The 20373-nt window shown below is 39.3% G+C and overlaps 2 protein-coding genes across 2 annotated transcripts in view; both read left to right on the forward strand.

Annotated features, from left to right (window-relative positions):
* The window catches only part of LOC126781944 (coatomer subunit gamma), a 169146-nt gene that overhangs the window by 76559 nt on the left and 72214 nt on the right, over positions 1-20373 (forward strand). The gene's annotated exons all lie outside the window — the stretch shown is intronic.
* LOC126781963 (organ-specific protein P4-like) lies at positions 11233-12026 on the forward strand. The gene is made up of 2 exons (XM_050507094.1): positions 11233-11302; positions 11643-12026. The coding sequence occupies exons 1-2, from the start codon at positions 11258-11260 to the stop codon at positions 12024-12026; spliced, it is 429 nt and encodes a 142-aa protein (XP_050363051.1). The 5' UTR covers positions 11233-11257.

The following is a 20373-nucleotide window of genomic DNA, read 5'->3' on the forward strand; positions in this document are numbered from 1 at the left end:
CCGAGTTTTTCGACGATTTGTTCGTCGTTTTCTCGTGATTCTTCCGGCATATTGCAGCAGCCCCTGCTGCCACGTTTTCCTCGTCCAAAATTCACCCGGTTTTGAGTTCTTTTGACATGGTTTTCCGGTTTGTTTTTCCGGTTTTCTCCAAGTCCGTTCTATGCACTCACCGGTACTCTTTGTGTGTTTTCCACACCATTATTGGATGGTTTCTACCACCCTTGTTTACTGTTTGGTATTTCACTGCTTCAATACCATGATTTCCAACTCTTTAGTTGAAGAATGTAGCACTATTGCCATGTGATACATTCGATGGAATCGCGCTTTGTTCTGATTCCCTTTCTTACAATATCCTACGGCGTATTGTATAGAATTGTTCCCGTGTCACTGACTCTCTTAATTGTCATTTTGTAGATGTCACGCGGTGAAATCGAATGTCTAGCTGATTGCGGAACCACCCACACTGTCCTACGGCACAGGCAGTTGTTCACGGATCTAGTGTTTTCGACTTCTTCGATGACTACAATGATTGGCTCGAAATCCATCATTCAAGGAAGAGGCACAGCTTCTTTCATGTTGCCTAATGGTACGACTCTTAACGTCGTAGACGCTCTTTATGCGCCGAAGTCTCCCCGCACCTTGCTAAGTTTTAAGGACATACGTGCCAATGGTTTTCACCTCGATACTTATGTTGAGAATGGAGATGAATATCTTTGCGTTACCTCTGAGAAAGCAGGCCATCGCCGCATCTTAGAGAAGATGAAGAGTCTTGGGAATGGTTTGTATCTTACTTCCATTCGAATCTTTGAATCATATGCGGTTGAACGCAACTTTTGTGATTCGGACTCTTATATGCTTTGGCATGCCCGTCTCGGGCACCCTGGACGTGATATGATGATTAGAATTCTTAAGAATTCACATGGTCATCCATTTTTCAAGTCCCGGAAGCGATTGGACGATCACCTAACCCGTACTCCGCACGGTGAGGCCGTGCCTACCCATGCACCGCATGGCGCGGCCGAGCATGCCCCACTCGGCAGCTCCTCGGCTTTCATGCCGTCGGTGGCGGCATCCCCTCCTTCACAGGAGCTTGTGATGCCTCCCGTGCTTTCACATGCCTCCATGGCAATCTCTGATGCCCATCGCTCATTTTGCAAAGCTTGTTCTCTTGCTAAATTTCAAGGAAGTCCTTCTTTTGCTAAGGCTTCAACCGAGAACATTCCATTCTTACAACGTATCCAAGGTGACATTTGTGGACCTATTCAACCAGAATGCGGACCTTTTCGATATTTTATGGTATTGGTTGATGCATCGACGCGTTGGTCACACGTCGCTTTGCTATCCACAAGGAATGCTGCATTTGCTAAGTTATTAGCTGAGATCATCAAACTTCGGGCTCACCACCCCGATTATACTATCAAATCCATTCGTTTGGATAATGCTGGAGAATTCACCTCCAAAACTTTTAATGATTACTGCATGTCTATTGGGATCGAAGTTGAACATCCCGTTCCTCATGTTCATTCACAGAATGGTCTAGCAGAGGCTACCATCAAGCGTATTCAGCTTGTTGCTCGGGCAATGGTTATGGGTACTAACCTGCCGGTCTCTGCGTGGGGATATGCAGTGTTGCATCCAGCGACACTTATTCGTTTCCGACCCGCGGCTAACCAAGCGTTTAGTGCGTACCAGATGGTAACTGGTTACGAACCCAATATTTCACACTTACGCATCTTTGGTTGCGCCGTTTATGTGCCTATTACGCCTCCACTGCGTACTAAGATGGGTCCTCAGAGACGATTAGGTATCTATGTTGGCTATAATTCCCCAACGATTGTCCGCTACTTAGAACCAACCACCGGAGATCTCTTTACTGCAAGATATGCAGATTGTCACTTTGATGAGACATGCTTCCCGTCGTTAGGGGGAGATGGGAATGTTATCATTCCAAATGAACGTCAGGAATTGACGTGGTGTGTCCCCACTATGTCTCATTATGATCCTCGCACTGCTCAAAGTGAGTTACAAGTGCAACGCATTATCGACCTCCAGAAAGTCGCGGATTCGATGCCCGACGGCTTTGTAGATATTGCTAAAGTGACGAGATCAAACATACCCGCTGTGAACGTACCGGCATGGTTGGATGTCCCGAAATACGGGCGTGGAAGACAAGCTCCTGGACCTAGCAACATTGGCACCGCCCCTGACAGTGGGACGGAGGCCGACGGCGGCACCACCTTACGCCGTGGTGTTGCCGGCGCCCCTTGTGGCGATGATGCTGAGATGGCCCGGCATGGAGCAGCTTCGGCCTCGGCTCCTCAAAGAAAAAGGGGGAGACCGATAAACTCTAGGGATTCAAAACCTAGAAAGAAGTGAATGACTAAGGCACAGCGCGTCATCAACGATGAATCACCATCGTATGAAGTTGTCTCTGATTACAGCTATGTCCATGAATCAACTCAAGTGTTACCGTGGGACGCTATGGAACCTTGTTTGATGCCAGAGAACAACGAAATCTCAGTGAACTACACAAGTGAGCAGTCGGTCCGAAACCGAGCCACTACATGCATTGATGACGTTTTCGCTTATTCCGTCGCACTTGAGATCATATCTGAAGACGACGTTGAACCTCGCTCTGTAGCTGAATGCGAACGCAGAGCAGATTGGCCGAAGTGGAAGGAAGCAATCCAGGTAGAACTTGACTCATTAGCGAAGCGAGAAGTCTTCGGAAAGGTTGAATTGACTCCAAGAGATGTCAAACCTGTTGGACATAAATGGGTCTTCGTTCGTAAGCGTAATGAGATGAACGAGATCGTGCGTTATAAGGCAAGACTCGTGGCGCAAGGATTCTCACAACGACCTGGTATTGACTATGAAGAGACTTATTCTCCTGTTATGGACATCATTACCTTCCGCTACCTTATTAGTCTGGTAGTGTCCGAAAGACTAAACATGCAGCTTATGGATGTGGTCACAGCTTATCTCTATGGGGATCTTGACGCAGAGATATACATGAAAGCTCCTGAGGGACTACCTTTACCTCCATCAAGTGCCTCCAGACCACGGAGTGCTCATGCAGTCACATTACGTCGTTCATTGTACGGGTTAAAGCAATCCGGAAGAATGTGGTACAATCGATTGCATCAATACTTGGTGAGAAGGGGTTACAAGAATGATGAACTATGCCCATGCGTGTTCATACGAAAGACAAATTCCGGATTCGTCATCGTTGCGGTCTACGTTGATGACATGAACATAATCGGTACTCTTGATGAGATTGAAGAGACCGTGTCTTATCTGAAGTCGGAATTTGAGATGAAAGACCTAGGGAGGACGAAATTCTGTCTCGGCCTTGAGCTTGTGCATAGGGCCGACGGCATCTTAGTGCATCAGTCAAATTACACGCAGAAGATGCTTCGACGTTTCAATATGGATCTATGCAGTCCATTGTCTACTCCCATGGTCGTCCGAAGTCTAGATATCAAGAAGGATCCCTTCCGTCCTAAAGAGGATGATGAAGACGTTCTTGGTCTTGAAGTTCCATACCTTAGTGCGATTGGGGCACTATTGTATCTTGCTCAATGCACTAGACCGAACATATCTTTCGCAGTGAACTTATTGGCTAGATTTAGCTCCGCACCTACGCTACGTCATTGGAATGGAATCAAGCATTTGTTTCGATACTTGAAAGGTTCCATTGACATGGCATTGTTCTACCCCTATTGCAGAGAGAACACCGCCACGGTATCTCCCCACACCACCGCCGTCGCCGACCCCGGCCTTGCCGCCGTACGCTGCAGCGATGCCGCCGGCCGCCATGGCGTGGAGACCGTGCGCGGTGCCGAGAGCAGCCACCGGTCCCGTGCAGCTCTTTCCCCCGATGCAAAGACTCCAAACAACTTGTTAGTTGGTTATGCCGACGCAGGGTACCTCTCTGACCCTCACAAGGCTCGTTCTCAAACCGGTTATGTGTTTACCATTGGGAATACGGCGATATCTTGGAGATCCACAAAGCAATCTCTTGTTGCTACTTCTTCGAATCACGCGGAGATCATCGCTCTCCATGAAGCAGTGAAAGAATGTGTTTGGCTACGATCACTTGTTCGCCATATTCGTGATTCTTGTGGATTAGTCTCTACAACTGATCAACCTACGTGCATTTATGAAGATAATGCTGCTTGCATAGAGCAGACAAAGTTAGGTTTCATCAAGGGAGACAACACCAAGCATATTTCGCCTAAGTTCTTCTACAACGTTCAACAACAGAAGTTCTTGAATGTTCAGATCAATCAAGTGAGTTCAGAATCCAATGTTGCGGATTTGTTCACTAAGTCTTTGCCTAAATCTACTTTTGTGAAACATGTGAAGAGCATTGGCATGCGTCGTTTATCGGAACACTAGAGTTTGGTAGACTTCAGGGGGAGTCTACATCACATGTTAAGATCCTTAAGTAGTTGTTGCGTTGTGCTCTTTTTCCCTTCGATCAAGCTTTTGTTTTACCCAAGAGGTTTTTGTTTTGCTTGACAAGGTTTTTACCGAGGCAACGATGTGTGCACCATGCAACCTAGGCATGCGACACAAGGGGGAGTGTTCCGGGAGAATTACTATTCTACCCTTGTGTGTGTCTTAGCCTAATAGGTTTCCCAATAGGAGATAGATTAGCATCTCCGTAGTAGATTAGGACTCCGAATCCTACGGGATTGTGGTGTTGTAAATGCCTATATATAGGCCCCCATATCATTCAATAATATACAAGTATTTCATCCTCAAACAAACATGTCATTTTTGGTCGTTAACCACATCTACAACAATTTGTTTAGAATTTATCAAACAATCTATTTATTGACATCACTTATGAAAGTATTATTTACCAAACACAAACTTTTTTTAAGTCAAAGTTGATTTTTTTAAAAGTTGTGGCAATACCAAACCAGCCCTTAGTTAATGGACCTGCAATTTGCTTTTACATAATAGCAAAATGTTATTTACACCTCCATATAATTCCCAATAAACCCATTGTCTAATTAAATAAATAAAATGATATATATACCTCCACAATTGTCAATTATACCTCCTTTAATTAGACCTCCAACACATTGACTTTTTTTCTCTGTTCAATAAGTTCTTAATTTTATCTAGATTCATAGCTAACATGTTAGTTCAAAGTTACAGTACATTGCCAAATCTACAAGTTCTTTAACATCATCATTCATTATGATAATTACAGTGGAACCGAAAAATGAAGTCACTGTAAACATAAGCTAAAAACCAAAAATTTAATATCAATACAGTGTGCACATATCTTTCGAACAAAAACATTAGAGTTAATCCCTACATACTACATAACCTTTCAAACTGACATAAAATTTTACTTAATCATCAATTGTAAATATATGATTCTGGATATATAGTTCTTGGATATTAAAATTTTACTTAATCATCGATTGAATATTTTTTTTATGTTTAAGACTCATGTCGTATGTATGTAGAAGAAGAGTTGAGATTTATTTTATTTTATTCTATTTTATTTTATATTTGAACTCTCAATTTTTATAATCATTTCACATATGTTGATTTTGTCATGATTAGTATAAAAAGGAGACATATGTGTTATTTTAAGAGATATGAATAGAAGCTCACTTATTTAACCAATATCTTCATTATCGTTCGACAAATTAAAATAATCAAGACCTTTGTAGTGCTCTTCTAACCAGTGTCGGACGCAGGAATACATTTCTGTGGGTGTGAATTTTTTTTAGAAATAAATATAATTAACGATAATGAAGAAGCTAGATTAAATTGGTTTTGTTCTTCCTATTAAATTATAATTGCGATTACGTTTAATTCATACACTTTGAGGAAAACAAATTAACAAAAAAACCTCAATCAATACAAATAGAACCTAGACAGAAAGAAGAGAGACCCTTGAAATAAAATAAAATATTATAAGGTAATTAACATCACATGTGAGAGTTTATGGGCCAGCAAACAGAGTAAAATTAACATTTAAAAGTCTTAAACTCTTGTAGTGGGACCTAGGCTGCACGGAATCGGATACGGGTACGTGGAAGCGAAACGTTTCCGAAGTGGTTCCGGAATGGTTCCGCTTCGGAAGCGGGAAACGTGGGTGTATGCACGTTTCCGTGCTTCCTAGAGTGGGACTTTTGTGGCTATTCAATGGGGGCAAATACAAATGAGATGGCTTATGATGGCAAGAATCGGAAGCAAATCAAATGAACTCAAAATATTGATTGGGGGCAGGTGCACCCACTTCCTTCTACCTCGGTCCGCCATTGTTTTTAACTTTTTCCAAACTCAAATTTTCATTATAAGAATGATAAAGCTATGAAAAATTGAAAATACATTGAAATTGAGCTAGCTAGTTGAGTTAAACTTCTCGATCTATTGGTGTGCTTAATGTGTTGTGATATATATATATATATATAATTCCTCATACAATAGCTTATTCATTTGTAGCTCACATTATGCATAATTGATAAGGCTATAGCGCACAATTATTCTCACCATACAACCTAGCTAGCATCTTATTAACTTTTTTCTTAATTGAAAAGTATTATTCACTTACGGCCCTTAGTCCCTTACACCATCTACGAATACTACTACTAGTGGCAAAATGCTCTAATATAGAAAGTTCAAGGCTAGAAGGCGAAGCCACCGGCTTAGGGCTTCCTTAATTAGAAACCCCCTGAGTAATAGGCTTATAGCAAATCAATATAGTTGTACCACGTCAAAAAATAGGAACTACGTACATACTTGGTACAATAGCCCACCCATCCTGACAAAATATAACTAGATAGTAAGAACAATATGAAATAACTTCCTCTATGCATGAAGTAGCAATAGTTACTTCGACATAAGCTTTCTTGCAATGTTTATTCAATTGAAATATAATTTACTCCTGAGAGAAGTAAAAGTCAAAAAATCACAAATAATCGTCCATATCATTGAGCCACAACTTTTATCCTACAAAATAAACTTACACAAATGTTTGTTGTCATAATCTCTTTAAAGTTGTGGTTTGTGGATGTGCATGGCTTCTTTATTGCAATTATTCGCACACAAACAAAACGTACCTCATTGTCCTTCATGATATGAGTAGATTTCATTCAATATTTTTTTCAATTAGATGACATCCCACGCATGTGAAACTTACGCACTAGAAAAAGAAACCAGAGAGACCAACAGTGGAGAATTTTGATAGTTCATTAATTAAAACCATACAACCTTTCATCATACAAACCCAATTGTTTTGATGCAATCATGCAAATGGCCAAGAGATGTATTTATTTTTCTCTCTACGACTCGGAATTCAATAGTGAAGATTTTTATTTTCAGCTTTTTATTCGCCATTCAAATTTTTGCACTAGGATGAGTGAAGAAAATGAAATGAAAGAGAAGTCGATCGATCTCTTTAGTATCTTGAAATAATTAATTAGGTTTCTGACCAATATGTCGTCAAAATGAATTAGCTGGTAAAACACCAGGTCATTAGTCATGTTACTTATGTGCAGCCCCGCAGGGCGACCGCACAGGGCATCACACAAATGGGGATGCAAATTTGCTCCCCACTCATACTTCCCAACTTTCATCACCACTCACCTAGTTAGTTGACACATGTTTTCTAACTTTAACCACTCTAACTATGGTTACTCTACATATTTTATATAATTTTTTTCTTTCTTCTTTTGTTTTTTTATTTTAAAACCAAAATGTCAAATCCTAATAACAAAATATGAAATCTTAATATCATTGAAGTTAATTGACTTATTTCCCCAACGTTCGATGCTACTCAATCATGCATACAAAAACTTTCTAATCCTAGTTTATATTATACTAATCTTTTCTCATTTCATAATAAGTACTAATCATTAATCTCATGCATATATTTGATCGTTTTAATTTTTAGTGTTCATTTTTGGATATATATATATATATATATATATTAGGCTTTGATTTTTTTTTAACTTCAACAATATATAATAAATTTTATTAATAATATAGTATTAGGATTTGATACTTTGTTTAAAGAAAAAGATTAGATAAAATAAAAAAATAAAATAAATATGTGGAGTAACCATAGTTAGAGTGGTTAAGGTTATAAGACATGTGTCAATTAATTAGGTGGATAGTGATGAAAGTGGGAAAATATGAGTAGGGAGCAAATTTACATCTCAAATAGGGGCACATGTTGCAATGTTTGAATGTATATATAATTATATATGTATAGGGTGTTGATGTAATAGAGAAAAAAAAGTGGAGAGCCAGAGACAGCCCAAGTGCTAGGCCCATAATTACACACCATTCTCTTTCACTTCAATCCATAAATCTACATATTACTGTAAAATCAATATCTTCTTAATTTCTTTCTAGATAATATAGATAGTATATTTGATATATGTAAACAATCTCGTGGGTCCCTCTATTCCCAATTTTTTTATAATTTAAATAATGTTTTTTAATTTAGGTTTTGATAGTTATTTAACCAATTGATTCATTCTAACCATTTTTATCTCTCAAACGTTAATATTTTTTTATCCTTTTATATATATATATATATATTAGATTTTAACATTTTGTCGTAATCTAACTTACACAATTAGAAAATGCATGTGGATAGAATTTCACATTGCATTGCAACTCAAAATTGTTGCATAAATTGTATATTTTATCTTATAAGAATTAGCTTTAAAATTAGCCTCCTAACTTGACATCATCTTGATATATAATTGTAAATTCTGAGTTGAAATAAATACTAATTGTACGTCATTTTAATGGTCTACCATTTGGACACCAAATTTTTTTTCGCATTGGGCATCAAAATTCTCAAGAACCGGCCCTGCTTATGTGTATAAAGAATTAAAGATAAGAGAAGATAATCTCATGTCGATCCCATTATTGAGCATGTTTTGGACGCTGCATACACAAGCATGTCAGCATGTGTAATAATTTAATAATTATTCACAATCAAATATGACAACCCACGAAGTCTTTTCTCAAAAAACCATGACAACTGTCACAGGCCTTAAGTACACAGCGGAATTTTTATTTACTTAGATCTTAACAATGACAGTGTCAAGTGGCTCCGTGATTAAGTTAGGACGTCTACGCACTCTTAGTTCAACATTTTTCCTTAACAACCCTATTGTAAGCAGGGTTGCACTCTTCTATCCTACTCAATAGGTACGTGTTTCCCAAATCCCAACTCACTAAGTACATTTGATTGTACTTATCACAATCAGTCAAGTGTTTCCCTTTCACTTAGTATGTGAGACAGTTATATCGTATGAACATGCACAAGTATGTTGGGAAAATAGCTTTCCTTTTCATTGATTAAAAGCAAACATACATAGATATTGCAAGGATCTCGACAATGTTCGACTAGAACTTCCAAGTCTCATGCTAGAGTTCCTACTTGATTAAATACCAACATAACATGGAAGTTGTGACTTCCTAGGACACTTGGCACTCATGCCTTCTTTCTAGTAGATAGTGGACAACCCCCACTACTTAGGTAACTAACTAGGATAACCATCAAGATCATAACTTCCCTTGCCAACTCATCCCACAACTGCTCTTGCATGCCCAACGGCTGGTGAGGTTAATATCTCCGCAACTGCCTGCTGTCGAGACCAATATCCCTGTAGTTGTCTATTGACGAGCCTAATCACCTGTATTTTCCTGCCATATAGGCTAATATCCATGCAACTGCCTCCATCTACCTGCTTCGTGTCTTGCTTGCAGCTTGGTATCGAGTTTGACTCGGTTCGTGCCTCTACTTGGCTCATTGCTTGCTTGTTGTGCGCACTTTGTCTGGTTCAAGGGGAACCCTACCTGCGCACGTAGTGCATGCAACACTTAGGGAGTGTAACAACAACCCACTCCTGTAACTTTTAAGAAACTTTTATTGCAAAACGAAATAAAACAATGACAATCCACGAGAAACATATATACATATTAAACTCGATTTTCTTGTATCTTGGCAATACAACCACTTTAGACATTTGATAATAAATTTTTTTGATGTTTTATTACAAGAAACCATAATTGAATCCGAATATAATTTTATTATTATGTAAATATTTCGATGTTTCTCCTCATAATAAGAATTTCCCTTTTTTCTCTCCCTCTCAGGTTCTCACTCATCTTTCAACCAAAAAAAAATATTTTGAGGGGAAATTCTTTTTTCGCATTCCATCCGTATTGTTTCAAATGAGAAGTAATTGGGAATGATGATGATAGAGAAGAATTGAAGTGAGATTGAACCCATAATTTCTTTTAGGTAAACGTTTGTTTAGTCCCTATACTTTTGGTTGGTTATCTATTCTGTTCTTGAATTTTTATTTTCATCTAAATAGTCCTCAAAATTACAACTTTTAATCTGAAATGTCCATTTCATCAATTGGTAGTTAAAGTTCCTCCAAAAAAATATTTTATTACTGAAATATCCTTATATTTAAAATTTATATTTTATTTTATCAATATATATATATTTTTTTCATTGTTTCCTTTTATTTTTAAGAGATGTTATCGTCTTTATTGAACAAAGTCATTTTTCCATTATCTTTTTATATTTGCACAATATAAATTTAACATAAACGAAAGCCATAAATATTAAGTAATTGAAGAAAATAAAAGAAAATATTAATCTAGGAATATTTTGGTAATTACACCTTTTTTAGAATCTTTAATTGACACATCATCATTTTAACTACAGAATTGACCGAATGAAATTTTCAAATTAAAAATTACAGCCTCGAGAACTATATGGATGAAACTGAAAAGGGATAGAATAGACCACCGACTTAAAGTATATGAACTAAAAAAATGTTAGCCCATTTCTTTTTTATGTTTAAATTAGCCGGCCAAGAATCGTACTCATTACTGTCATTAGTCATGTTTATGTGCACATGGTGGATTTTTTGGCAGGTTGCTAGATTGATTGGAATACAGTTTATTATTTGGTTCAAGTGGGTGTAGACCCTAGCTACTAGAATTTATATAGCCATATCATTATACCATTATTCATCATTTGTTTTCTTATCAATAAGTGCATATAATTTAGTTCTTTCGCCCGCCCACATGATTCTCGTGTGTAACTTAACTTGATTATGGATCTCCTTGATTATACAGAGAGATGTGTACGTTTGCCTTCTAGTTTATCTATAAATAATCCAATCCCGATCTTTACACATCATTGCAATATCGAAAGAAGTCTTCTTGCATAACAATTGTTGCAATGAACTCCCTCTTTACCATCTTCGCTCTCCTCGCACTTGTTCTGGTAAGAATTTATATCTTCAATACATTTCCATCTGAAACAATATATAATTGTTAGCTTTAATGTATATGTTATATCTTGACATGAACTTCGATGAGAAAAAGACCCTATAATTTATGCTCAATCTTACGTATGTACGTATTGTATTTGCATGTAGTATGGGTTATGATGTAAAATTAATGATAGATTGATTTGCATGCATTATGGTTTTATTAATTTTGTTGACCTAAACGGTTGATGAAAAGAACATCACGTACTTTAAGAAGACAAAGGTCTTAGATTAAATGATCTCCAAGATTTCAGTTTGATTGATTTTGCTAAGGTTTTTTAATTTGCGGAGTAGGTTGCTACAACTGTAGAATCAAGAGTAGGACCAGGAGGATACGAGAAAATTGTCATCGAAAGGATACCGGAAGACTTATGGAAACTTGTGAAAGAAAAGTTTGAGCTTAATAATGTTAACAATCTATCTGATAAAAAGGCTGAGAAAGCCGACTGCCATGATACTGAGAAGCCTAAAATTGAGATTGAAGAGTTTGAACCGAGACCTAATGTCTCAGTTTATCATAATGACAGTGAAGTAAAAGGGTCGTCTAAGTCCATCGATAACATGGAATCTAAGGATAATGGTTCTAAGGATAAGCTGTCATTTGAAGCCAAAGCGAAAACGCATGCATTTGAAGAAGATTTTGAGCCAAGGCCAAATGTTTCTATGTACAATGACTGAGGGAAACGTACTGCAACTCTGGTGCTGTTTCCAAAGTCTAAGCAGTTTAATTATCGTGTGGTTTGATGATTTAAGTTCGGCAACTCTAATATTCAGGATATGCACGTAGTATCGATGCATTCCTATAATTAAGAAGTTAAATGAGTTGCTTCCCTGAATGTAATTTCGTATTTTATATTTACCATCAATAATTGTCATTTGAATTTAGCTAATAAGACGATCTTTTAAATTGAAAAAAAAACCCTATTACATCAGTATATGCCAATTCCAAAAGAACATAAAAATTTGTAACTCGAAATGTATGTCAACTGAAGATGCAAAGAGAAAAATAAATTGATACTCCTTGCAAATATATATCTTGGAGATAACAATAGAAGTATTTCAACAAGGGGTGAACCCATATATCTCCCTAAAATCCTGATCTCCATGCATGCGTTTCATGTCCTCCGCCATGTGAAACACAGATGCAAGAAATATTACTCTATAGTAAAAAAAAAAAAAACCCCCAACTTTTTTCAATTCTCAAGTTCCCTGAAACTTTGTCAGGCTCTATATATAACGAACTACAGTATATATAGTTGGAAGACTTTGAACCGTGCTCACAACTTTCGTAACTTTATGGCTCTATACCATGCACTTAAGTAAAGTGATCATATTGAACACCTAATTCGACAGTGCCAAATGATCAAGATGGCAGTTGAAACCTAAATTATACGTAGCTTCAAACATATTTCTGTTGAAAAATTAGCATCCCATGACTTTGTTGGGTTGCAGCAGAGGTTTCTCAACCACAGAACCATCGTTCCCAGCCAAAGCTCTATACTTGTCTTTCCTCGTAAAACTGGAGATATCATATGCAAGAGTACTCGCCGCTATAATTCTCTGTATATAATTCGCCACCTCATGGCTAGATTTGCCTGCCTGCAAGTCAACTCCGGATTAATCTAGTATACATCAATGTATGTTATACATCCTACATCCAACGGTTGACAATGAATATTATTTTTCTGACCCCACTCATAAAACAATATCGACTGTCGCATGTGAGATGTATAACATACATTAATGTATATTAGAATTTTCTGTCAACTCCGCCGGCAGCTTGTTTAAAAATATGACCTCGTATTCTGGGCTAGGGTTCATGAAAAACTAAAAAGGGTCCATCCCCTTCCATCCACGCCCCATCGTCCCATGGAGCATGCTCATCTTGTTCACCATCGCCAATTTGCCACTGGAACGAGCTCGTTAGTTAGCTCTGCAAAAAGTGCGGAGAACCTCAAAAGAAACGGCTCCCGACAGGTGGTTCCCTTGGGGCAGATTGCAAGGTCACCTTATTCTAGTAGCTTCTTGATCATGGCAGCGTCTTTGTCACGGAATAAGTGACTGCAGGGATGGGGCGGCCGAGAGCGGTGGAGAGGAGGATAGAGTTGAGGAGGGTTCGGTGGGAGTAGATGAAGAGAACGCCGGACTCGCCGGTGGATTTTGTAACAAGTGTTTTACACTTCGTTTATTAAGTAATTTTACCGGATGAGTTTCTCCATATGTACTTCTTCCCATTATCAATAACATGTATGATGTTTCTCTCGAGTATTAGTCTCCAACTCTCACTCCGGATAAGGCATACACACACAATCTCTCCAAAAACAAAAATATAAAAATAATCAAGTACATGACCTTCAACAAAAATATTGTCTCCGGATCATGATACATGTCATACAAACTCCAACAATAACTAATCAATACAAAACAAAAACTACAGCTAATAACACAACGCATCCGCCATGCCCCCTACTCCATGGCATTGTCACTTTGTGTAGAGCCCCCGGCTCCCCCCTTCTTCACCATCTAGATGTCAAGGGCTTGTTCAGGCGGTGCCCCCTTCTTCATAAAGGGTTTAGGCGCCCCTACCAATCTCGACCGGATCAATGTCTGGCCGGGTCGCATCACTAAACTCGGGGACTAATCCGGAATTTTTTATTTCGAAATATATACATATATATATATATATTAATTAATATATTTTTAATCAAAATTTAGACTCAATTCTTATCAACCAATTAATAATTGGAATTTGTAATTATTGACCAAACAAAATGAAAGAACCTTTATTTCTCAAGTAAACTGGGAATTGGTCTTTGGTCCATTCAGTAACAAATAAATAGGAATTTATAGTTGTACCTCGTTAAAAAAGACTTCTTGTAAAAGAGAATACAACATAAATGAACCCCCCCCCTTTAAAAATAAAATTAAGTAGTTCTTAAATACTAATTTAATTATCGTAATTTTAATATTTTATTAATATTTATAGTAAAAGATATTTATAATAGAGTAGCAACACCAAACTTCTTGATATAACAAGAAATTTAGTATTGCTCCTTTACTTTCAAAACTTTCGCGAACTCATATATACTAAGACCAAAGTATTATCCATTGATAGATGGAAGTCTTATCCATTGATAGACAAAACTTCAACAGCAGCTAGGTCTAGAGAGAAATTATGATCATTACATTCGTGCACAAGTTCCATACCAAGGTTGGCAAGGTTTATAATATCAACCCAAGTATTAATTACATGACCTTGACTATCAACTGCAGATTGATTGGAATTAAAACCATTTAAGTTAAAATCCATAGTGGTGATACCTAAAGCGGTGAACCAGATACCTACTATAGGCCAAACAGCTAAGAAGAAGTATAAAGAACGAGAATTGTTGAAACTAGCATATTGGAAGATCAATCGGCCAAAATAACCATGAACGGCTACGATATTATAGGTTTCTTCCTCTTGACCGAATCTGTAACCTTCATTAGCATAATCATTTTCTGTGGTTCCCTATTCAAACTAGAGGTTACCATAGAACCATGCATAGCACTATAATTATTATTTTGCTACAGTGGAAGAATCGTTTGGGTGTTCCAATATCAATAGGTTGATTGTTTCGCTCTTGTATCTTCCAAAAGGAAAAAAGATCTCTGAGAGCTGTTTCTTGGATCCGAAATAGAGTACTTGGGTTCTCCCAATAACTAAAAAGTGTATCATGCCTAAATCTAAATGGGGTTCGCAGTGGTGGAGGAACTGGATCTAAAAAAGAGGTATTCTAGTTGTAAGCTATCTAATGAAACCGTCGCTGGAATTGAGATCTCATTCAAAGATAAAGATATCAAATATCTGGAGTTTATTTTTGTATATTATATGGATGATCCGATTCACAAGGACCGTGATTGGGAATTGTTTGATCGTCTTTCTCCGAGGAAGAGGCGAAACATACTCAACTTGAATTCGGGGCAACTATTCAAATTCCTAGTGAAAGACTGGATTTGTTATCTCATGTTTGCTTTTCATGAAAAAATGCCAATTGAAGTAGGGGTTTTCGTCAAACAACAAGGAGCTGAGTCAACTATTCAATCAAATGAAATGGAGCATGTTTCCCATCTCTTCTCGAGAAACAAGTGGGCTATGCAAAATTGTGCTCAATTTCATATGTGGCAATTCCGCCAAGATCTCTTCTTTAGTTGGGGAAGAATCCACATGAATCTGATTTTTTGAAGAACAAATCGAGAGAGAATTGGTTAGACAATGTGTGGTTGGTAAATAAGGATTTGTTGTTTAGAAAGGCGCAGAATGTATCGTCAAATATTCAATATGATTCCACAAGATTTAGTTTTGTTCAATGGCCTAAGATTAAGCCGAAAGGCGTAGTCGAAGGACAACATGTGAATATTTATGTACTACCCCTTGTTGGTCCCGACTTCCGAGGGACGGAGGAGGCTAGGTTAGCCGAAAGATGGTTATCGGTTCAAGGTACATAGATATTTTTCTGTGGATCATTAATATTTCTAGGATCAATACACAACCGTTTTTGACTCAATACAAAAATTATTAATAAATACATTATGAATAATGAAACAAATAAAAAAAAACGGATAAAAGTTTAATTCGTTTTATTTTGACTATAAAAAAGGAACTATATAATACTAATATAAGTAATAAAAATTCAAATACTTTTTGTGACTTATTCGACTTTTCACGTTCATGAGAATTTCTTCTCATCCCCTTGTGAATCAAACGATTAAAAATAAAATACATGGTAAATGATATACTGAATCGTGGGATTCTTTGAAATTTCATTTATTTTTTCTTTGAATAATAAAAAAAGGAAACAAAAAAGTAAAATAAAAAAAGTTCAAGTCTTTTCATGTAAATTAGGGGCAATAAAGTTCTATGGAAAAACGGTGATTGGTTTGAAGAAGAGGTGAGATCAATTCAGAAGTACTTTGTTTTTTTTATTATTATTATTAAAATAATAATTATATAAAACTAATAATTATAAGAATTTTCTCTTTATCTTTAAAGAACTAAAGAGTAGAAATTATAATATAGAAAATAGAATTCAAATTTATTATTTCTAATTGTATAGTTTAATGGTATTGAAGTCCCTTTGGCAAACTCATAATATTCGACCGGACCGGCCCAACCATTGAGGGGACCGAACCCCCGGACGGTTGTGACTAAGAAAGAGCCTCCCCATCTTTCTCAATCACAACCGCGGCTTTCCCCTTGCTACCCGAGCCTGAGGACTTTGACCTGCGTTCCGGAGGCACCGATCAGGTTTGACCAGACCTGCCCATATCCGCCCGGGGCTCGAGTACCTTGTTCTTTCGACTTGACCCCTCAACTTCGCCCGGCTGGCGAGACTTGCTCTTCTATGGCCGGGATTTTAAAGCCTCCGTTACCTCTTCTTGCTACTTCACCTCAAAGAAAGCCTTCACCTTGACTACATGTACGAACCTAGCCTTCTCCCCATCCTCCAAAAACTTCTCATTCCCTTTCCTCCACCCTTACTAGTATCCGCGAGCGGTTGCTCCTTCTAGCACACCATGATACTCAATGCCACCCTTGTATTCCTCAACAGCCCTGGCCTCTTTATTCTACCACTCTTTCTCCACCCTTGACCTCTCTCTCCTCTTCCAGTCTTCCTAAGTCCCGCCAATCTCCGCCCAGACTTCTCCCTTTATCTCCTCCCATGTTTGGGCCATTACAGCCAGTAGGTTCTCATAATCCGCTTTTGGCTGCATCCAACGCGGTGGCATGTTTCTGGCTCAGTTCATCCTCCCTCTTTTTCAGCCACTCTCCTTGTTCATCTCCACTAGCTTGACATGATTCTTGGAAAAATCCACCATGGCCTTGTTCTTCTCCTGCAACATTGCCTCATTTTTCTTGTCCAAATCGAACAACCAGGCCACCTCCTGGTCGCTGGGTTCCACCTGCTCACTCAAAGTTTGGGCCCGCTATTCGGCCTCCTCCAACAGTGTCTCCGCTCCCTCAGCCCTCAGCCGCTGAGACTCCCTCTGGTTCAACACTTCGTCAAGATAGTTTTGCACCCCCTCCAGCCAACTTGCAGCTCTTCTTCACTAAACCGCTCCTTCAGCTGATCATTCGTGTAGTATATCCAGACCGCCAGTTGCCATATACTAGAGTAAAATACCCACAAACTATCCACATAAAAGGAGGACAGTAGAAGTAGAAGGGCCACACCCCCTCCCTTCATACCAACCTTCGCCCGACCGCTACTATGAGATTTCGATTTTACCTTCTTCCTTGCGACCATCTTTATCCTTTTCGACTTTTTTACAGTCGCCTCACCCGTCTCCTCCGCCGGCCATTTATCCCCTCGCCTTTAAATACCCACCTCCTCTACCACCATCCCAAACGGACCACCAGCAGCGACGGTATCACCCGAGGACAGCTCCACCAAATTCGATCCGGCCCCAAGAGGCTCTTGGACCTATTCCTACTTTTGTGGCACAACTCGCTCTACACGGGACTCTCCATTCCATCCGATGATCGAGGTGACTCCAGCTAGACCGTCCTCTCTTCGGGCGACACCGGTCGGGCCACCTCTGTCTCCGGCTGAGGAACAGTCGCCCGAACCACCTTTTTCTCTTCTTGTTCCTCCGACTCCTCTAATAGAGCCGGGGACTCCACCCCTAAAACTCCTCTATTTCAGGCGGGAGTCTGCAATAATCCTTGCCTGAAAGTTGCAGCAAAATTTCCCCCGTTCCCTGTCTATAGACAGGTTTTTCCCCCTTGGCCGCCGACAGTTACATGTCCAGGCATCGGCCCGTAGCAATAACCACCTCATACCGCTCCAAAAGCTCTTTGTCCTCCAACCAATCGTACACACCTTGGCCTATCCACAAGGTGTATGGTGGATCTGGTACACACACAAAACAGTCAAGACTACCGCTTACAAAGCAAAACACAAAAATCGACAACATCGCTAAACACAAAAGTCGCACTTATTTGGCGCCACACCCAGCCAAAAATGTTTCAATACAGCCGACCGAGTCAACCGGAAGGCACTCCGTAGGTCTTCATCAAAAATATGAAGGACTAGGACCGGCCGTTTCTCCATCAACTCCGATAATCCGGCCTTCATACCTTTAACTACATCACACGTACTAATTAGTTTCCATTAAAGTATCACCAACACTACCAATGACAAAAATAGACTTACTTATCGATTGGAAATGTGTGGGGACATTAAAGAAATTCCCCTCCTCTTGCCATGTTCCCTCGACCAGAAACATCTTATCCCTCCACATTTTATGTGTGCTGGAGGGCAAGTCAGTAATCGCCAGGCCGAAATTGTCTTGGTTTTTCGTCCAGAGTTGGACACATTTGACACTCCCAAACTTGATGCTATACCCTAACCCATAGCATGTAAAGAACTCGTGGTAACATGGCATCGCCTGGTGTAAGGCTCGATACATCACTCCAAAGTTTAAGATCTCCATCATCATATTCAGTGTCACTTGGGTCGGCACCACATTCAAACACGCTAACATATTTTGAACGTACATCTGCAGCAGTAATGTGAAACTGCACCCCAACATATACTAGAAAATTGCAAAATACCCTTCTGGAGGGGCATAAGATTCTTCAACCGACGCCAACACCGCTAATTTCATTTGTTCGGGAATTTTCCACCTCACCCGGATGGCGTCTAAGTTCTCCAATGTCGCCAACTTCTTTGGCAAATCCACTCGCTGACCGTCTGTCAACACATACACCTTTGATGAACTAGATGAGTCCAGTTGTTCAGACATGCGAGCTTCACTTAAGGATACATGTGACAAGGAAACAGAAAAGTCAGGCCCGGATCAATAATCCTGGCTGGATGGTGCCCCCGCACAAATGATGGAATGCCCATTTGAATTGACCCCATGTCCAATGTGCTCGAGCATGAGCCGGATAAGCTCGGCATATCAGCGGTCTCACTCCCGGACACATAGCCCAGATTTCCCATTCCAAACTACAAACCCATAAAATTAAATTCTACCCCAATCTCCTCAATCTAGCATACAAAATTCAAATTCAAAAAGGAAACCTCAATATTTTCATCTACCCTTCGTTCTTGACATTCATAACCCAACAACAACCTTTAAGTTAAAAAAAAACCCATATTCCGAAAAATTCCAAAATCCAAAAGCCTAAATCCCAAAGCTCCAATTCAAACAAACACAACAAATAATCGAGAAATACTTACTACTCACAATGACAATTAAAGAGGATCTTTAGCCTTTCGATGACAATTAAAGAGGAACTTCAGGTCTGACACGATCTGGGTTGTGGGGGGTGTGCACGAACTCGTTGAGCCTCTTGGGTCTCTCTCTCTCTCTCTCTCTCTCTCTCTCTCTCTCTCTGAAAAAAAATAATCTCTTTTCTCTCTTTCAAACTTTCCCCAAGAGAGGGAAACCACTGCGTATTTATAGAGGGAAAACCTCCTCGAATACTCGGCCACCAAACAATGATCGCCATGTCTCCATCCACATGCCCACCATGTATATGGCCCTTATATGTGTGTGTGTGTGTGTGTGTGTGTGTGTGTGTTGTTAATACCTCCTCGCTGAAGGACATTTCTGACGAGATTCATCTCTTTTCCGGCCAGCCTCCGGGCCAAACCGGGGGTGGGTTTGTTCCCACCAGTGTCACATCCGACGGAGGGTGGTCGGCATCCCCAGAAGCCCCCGTTGGCACCTGTTGCGATGACACAAAGGGGGCTGCTTACAACAGTTTCTTCCCGCTTAGCATGCGCATTTCTCCCACATCGAGATATGGGAGAACCAGCATTCTTCTCAAGGCCTATAAAAGGTCTCAGAAACTTCCAAAAGAGGTAATGTCATTTTAAGTCTTTAACTTCCTGCTTATGAGCCTAAAACTTACTAACTTAAGCATCGAAGAGTCATACGCCGGCGCACCACCAGCCCTGTGACTTTGACCCAGCTGCCTTTTGCAGGCAACCTAGGCGGATGAAGGACTAGAAGTGCTTTCCCGGGCGGATAT

Source organism: Argentina anserina, chromosome 2 (genome assembly GCF_933775445.1).
Source record: "Argentina anserina chromosome 2, drPotAnse1.1, whole genome shotgun sequence".
Classification (NCBI taxonomy): domain Eukaryota; kingdom Viridiplantae; phylum Streptophyta; class Magnoliopsida; order Rosales; family Rosaceae; genus Argentina; species Argentina anserina.

Bases quoted from the DNA above. Each gene is read 5' to 3' on its own strand.
- LOC126781963 (XM_050507094.1), top strand. From the start codon at position 11,258: ATGAACTCCCTCTTTACCATCTTCGCTCTCCTCGCACTTGTTCTG. The intron at 11,303-11,642 runs GTAAGAATTTAT...TTTGCGGAGTAG, and splicing joins CTCTCCTCGCACTTGTTCTG to GTTGCTACAACTGTAGAATC.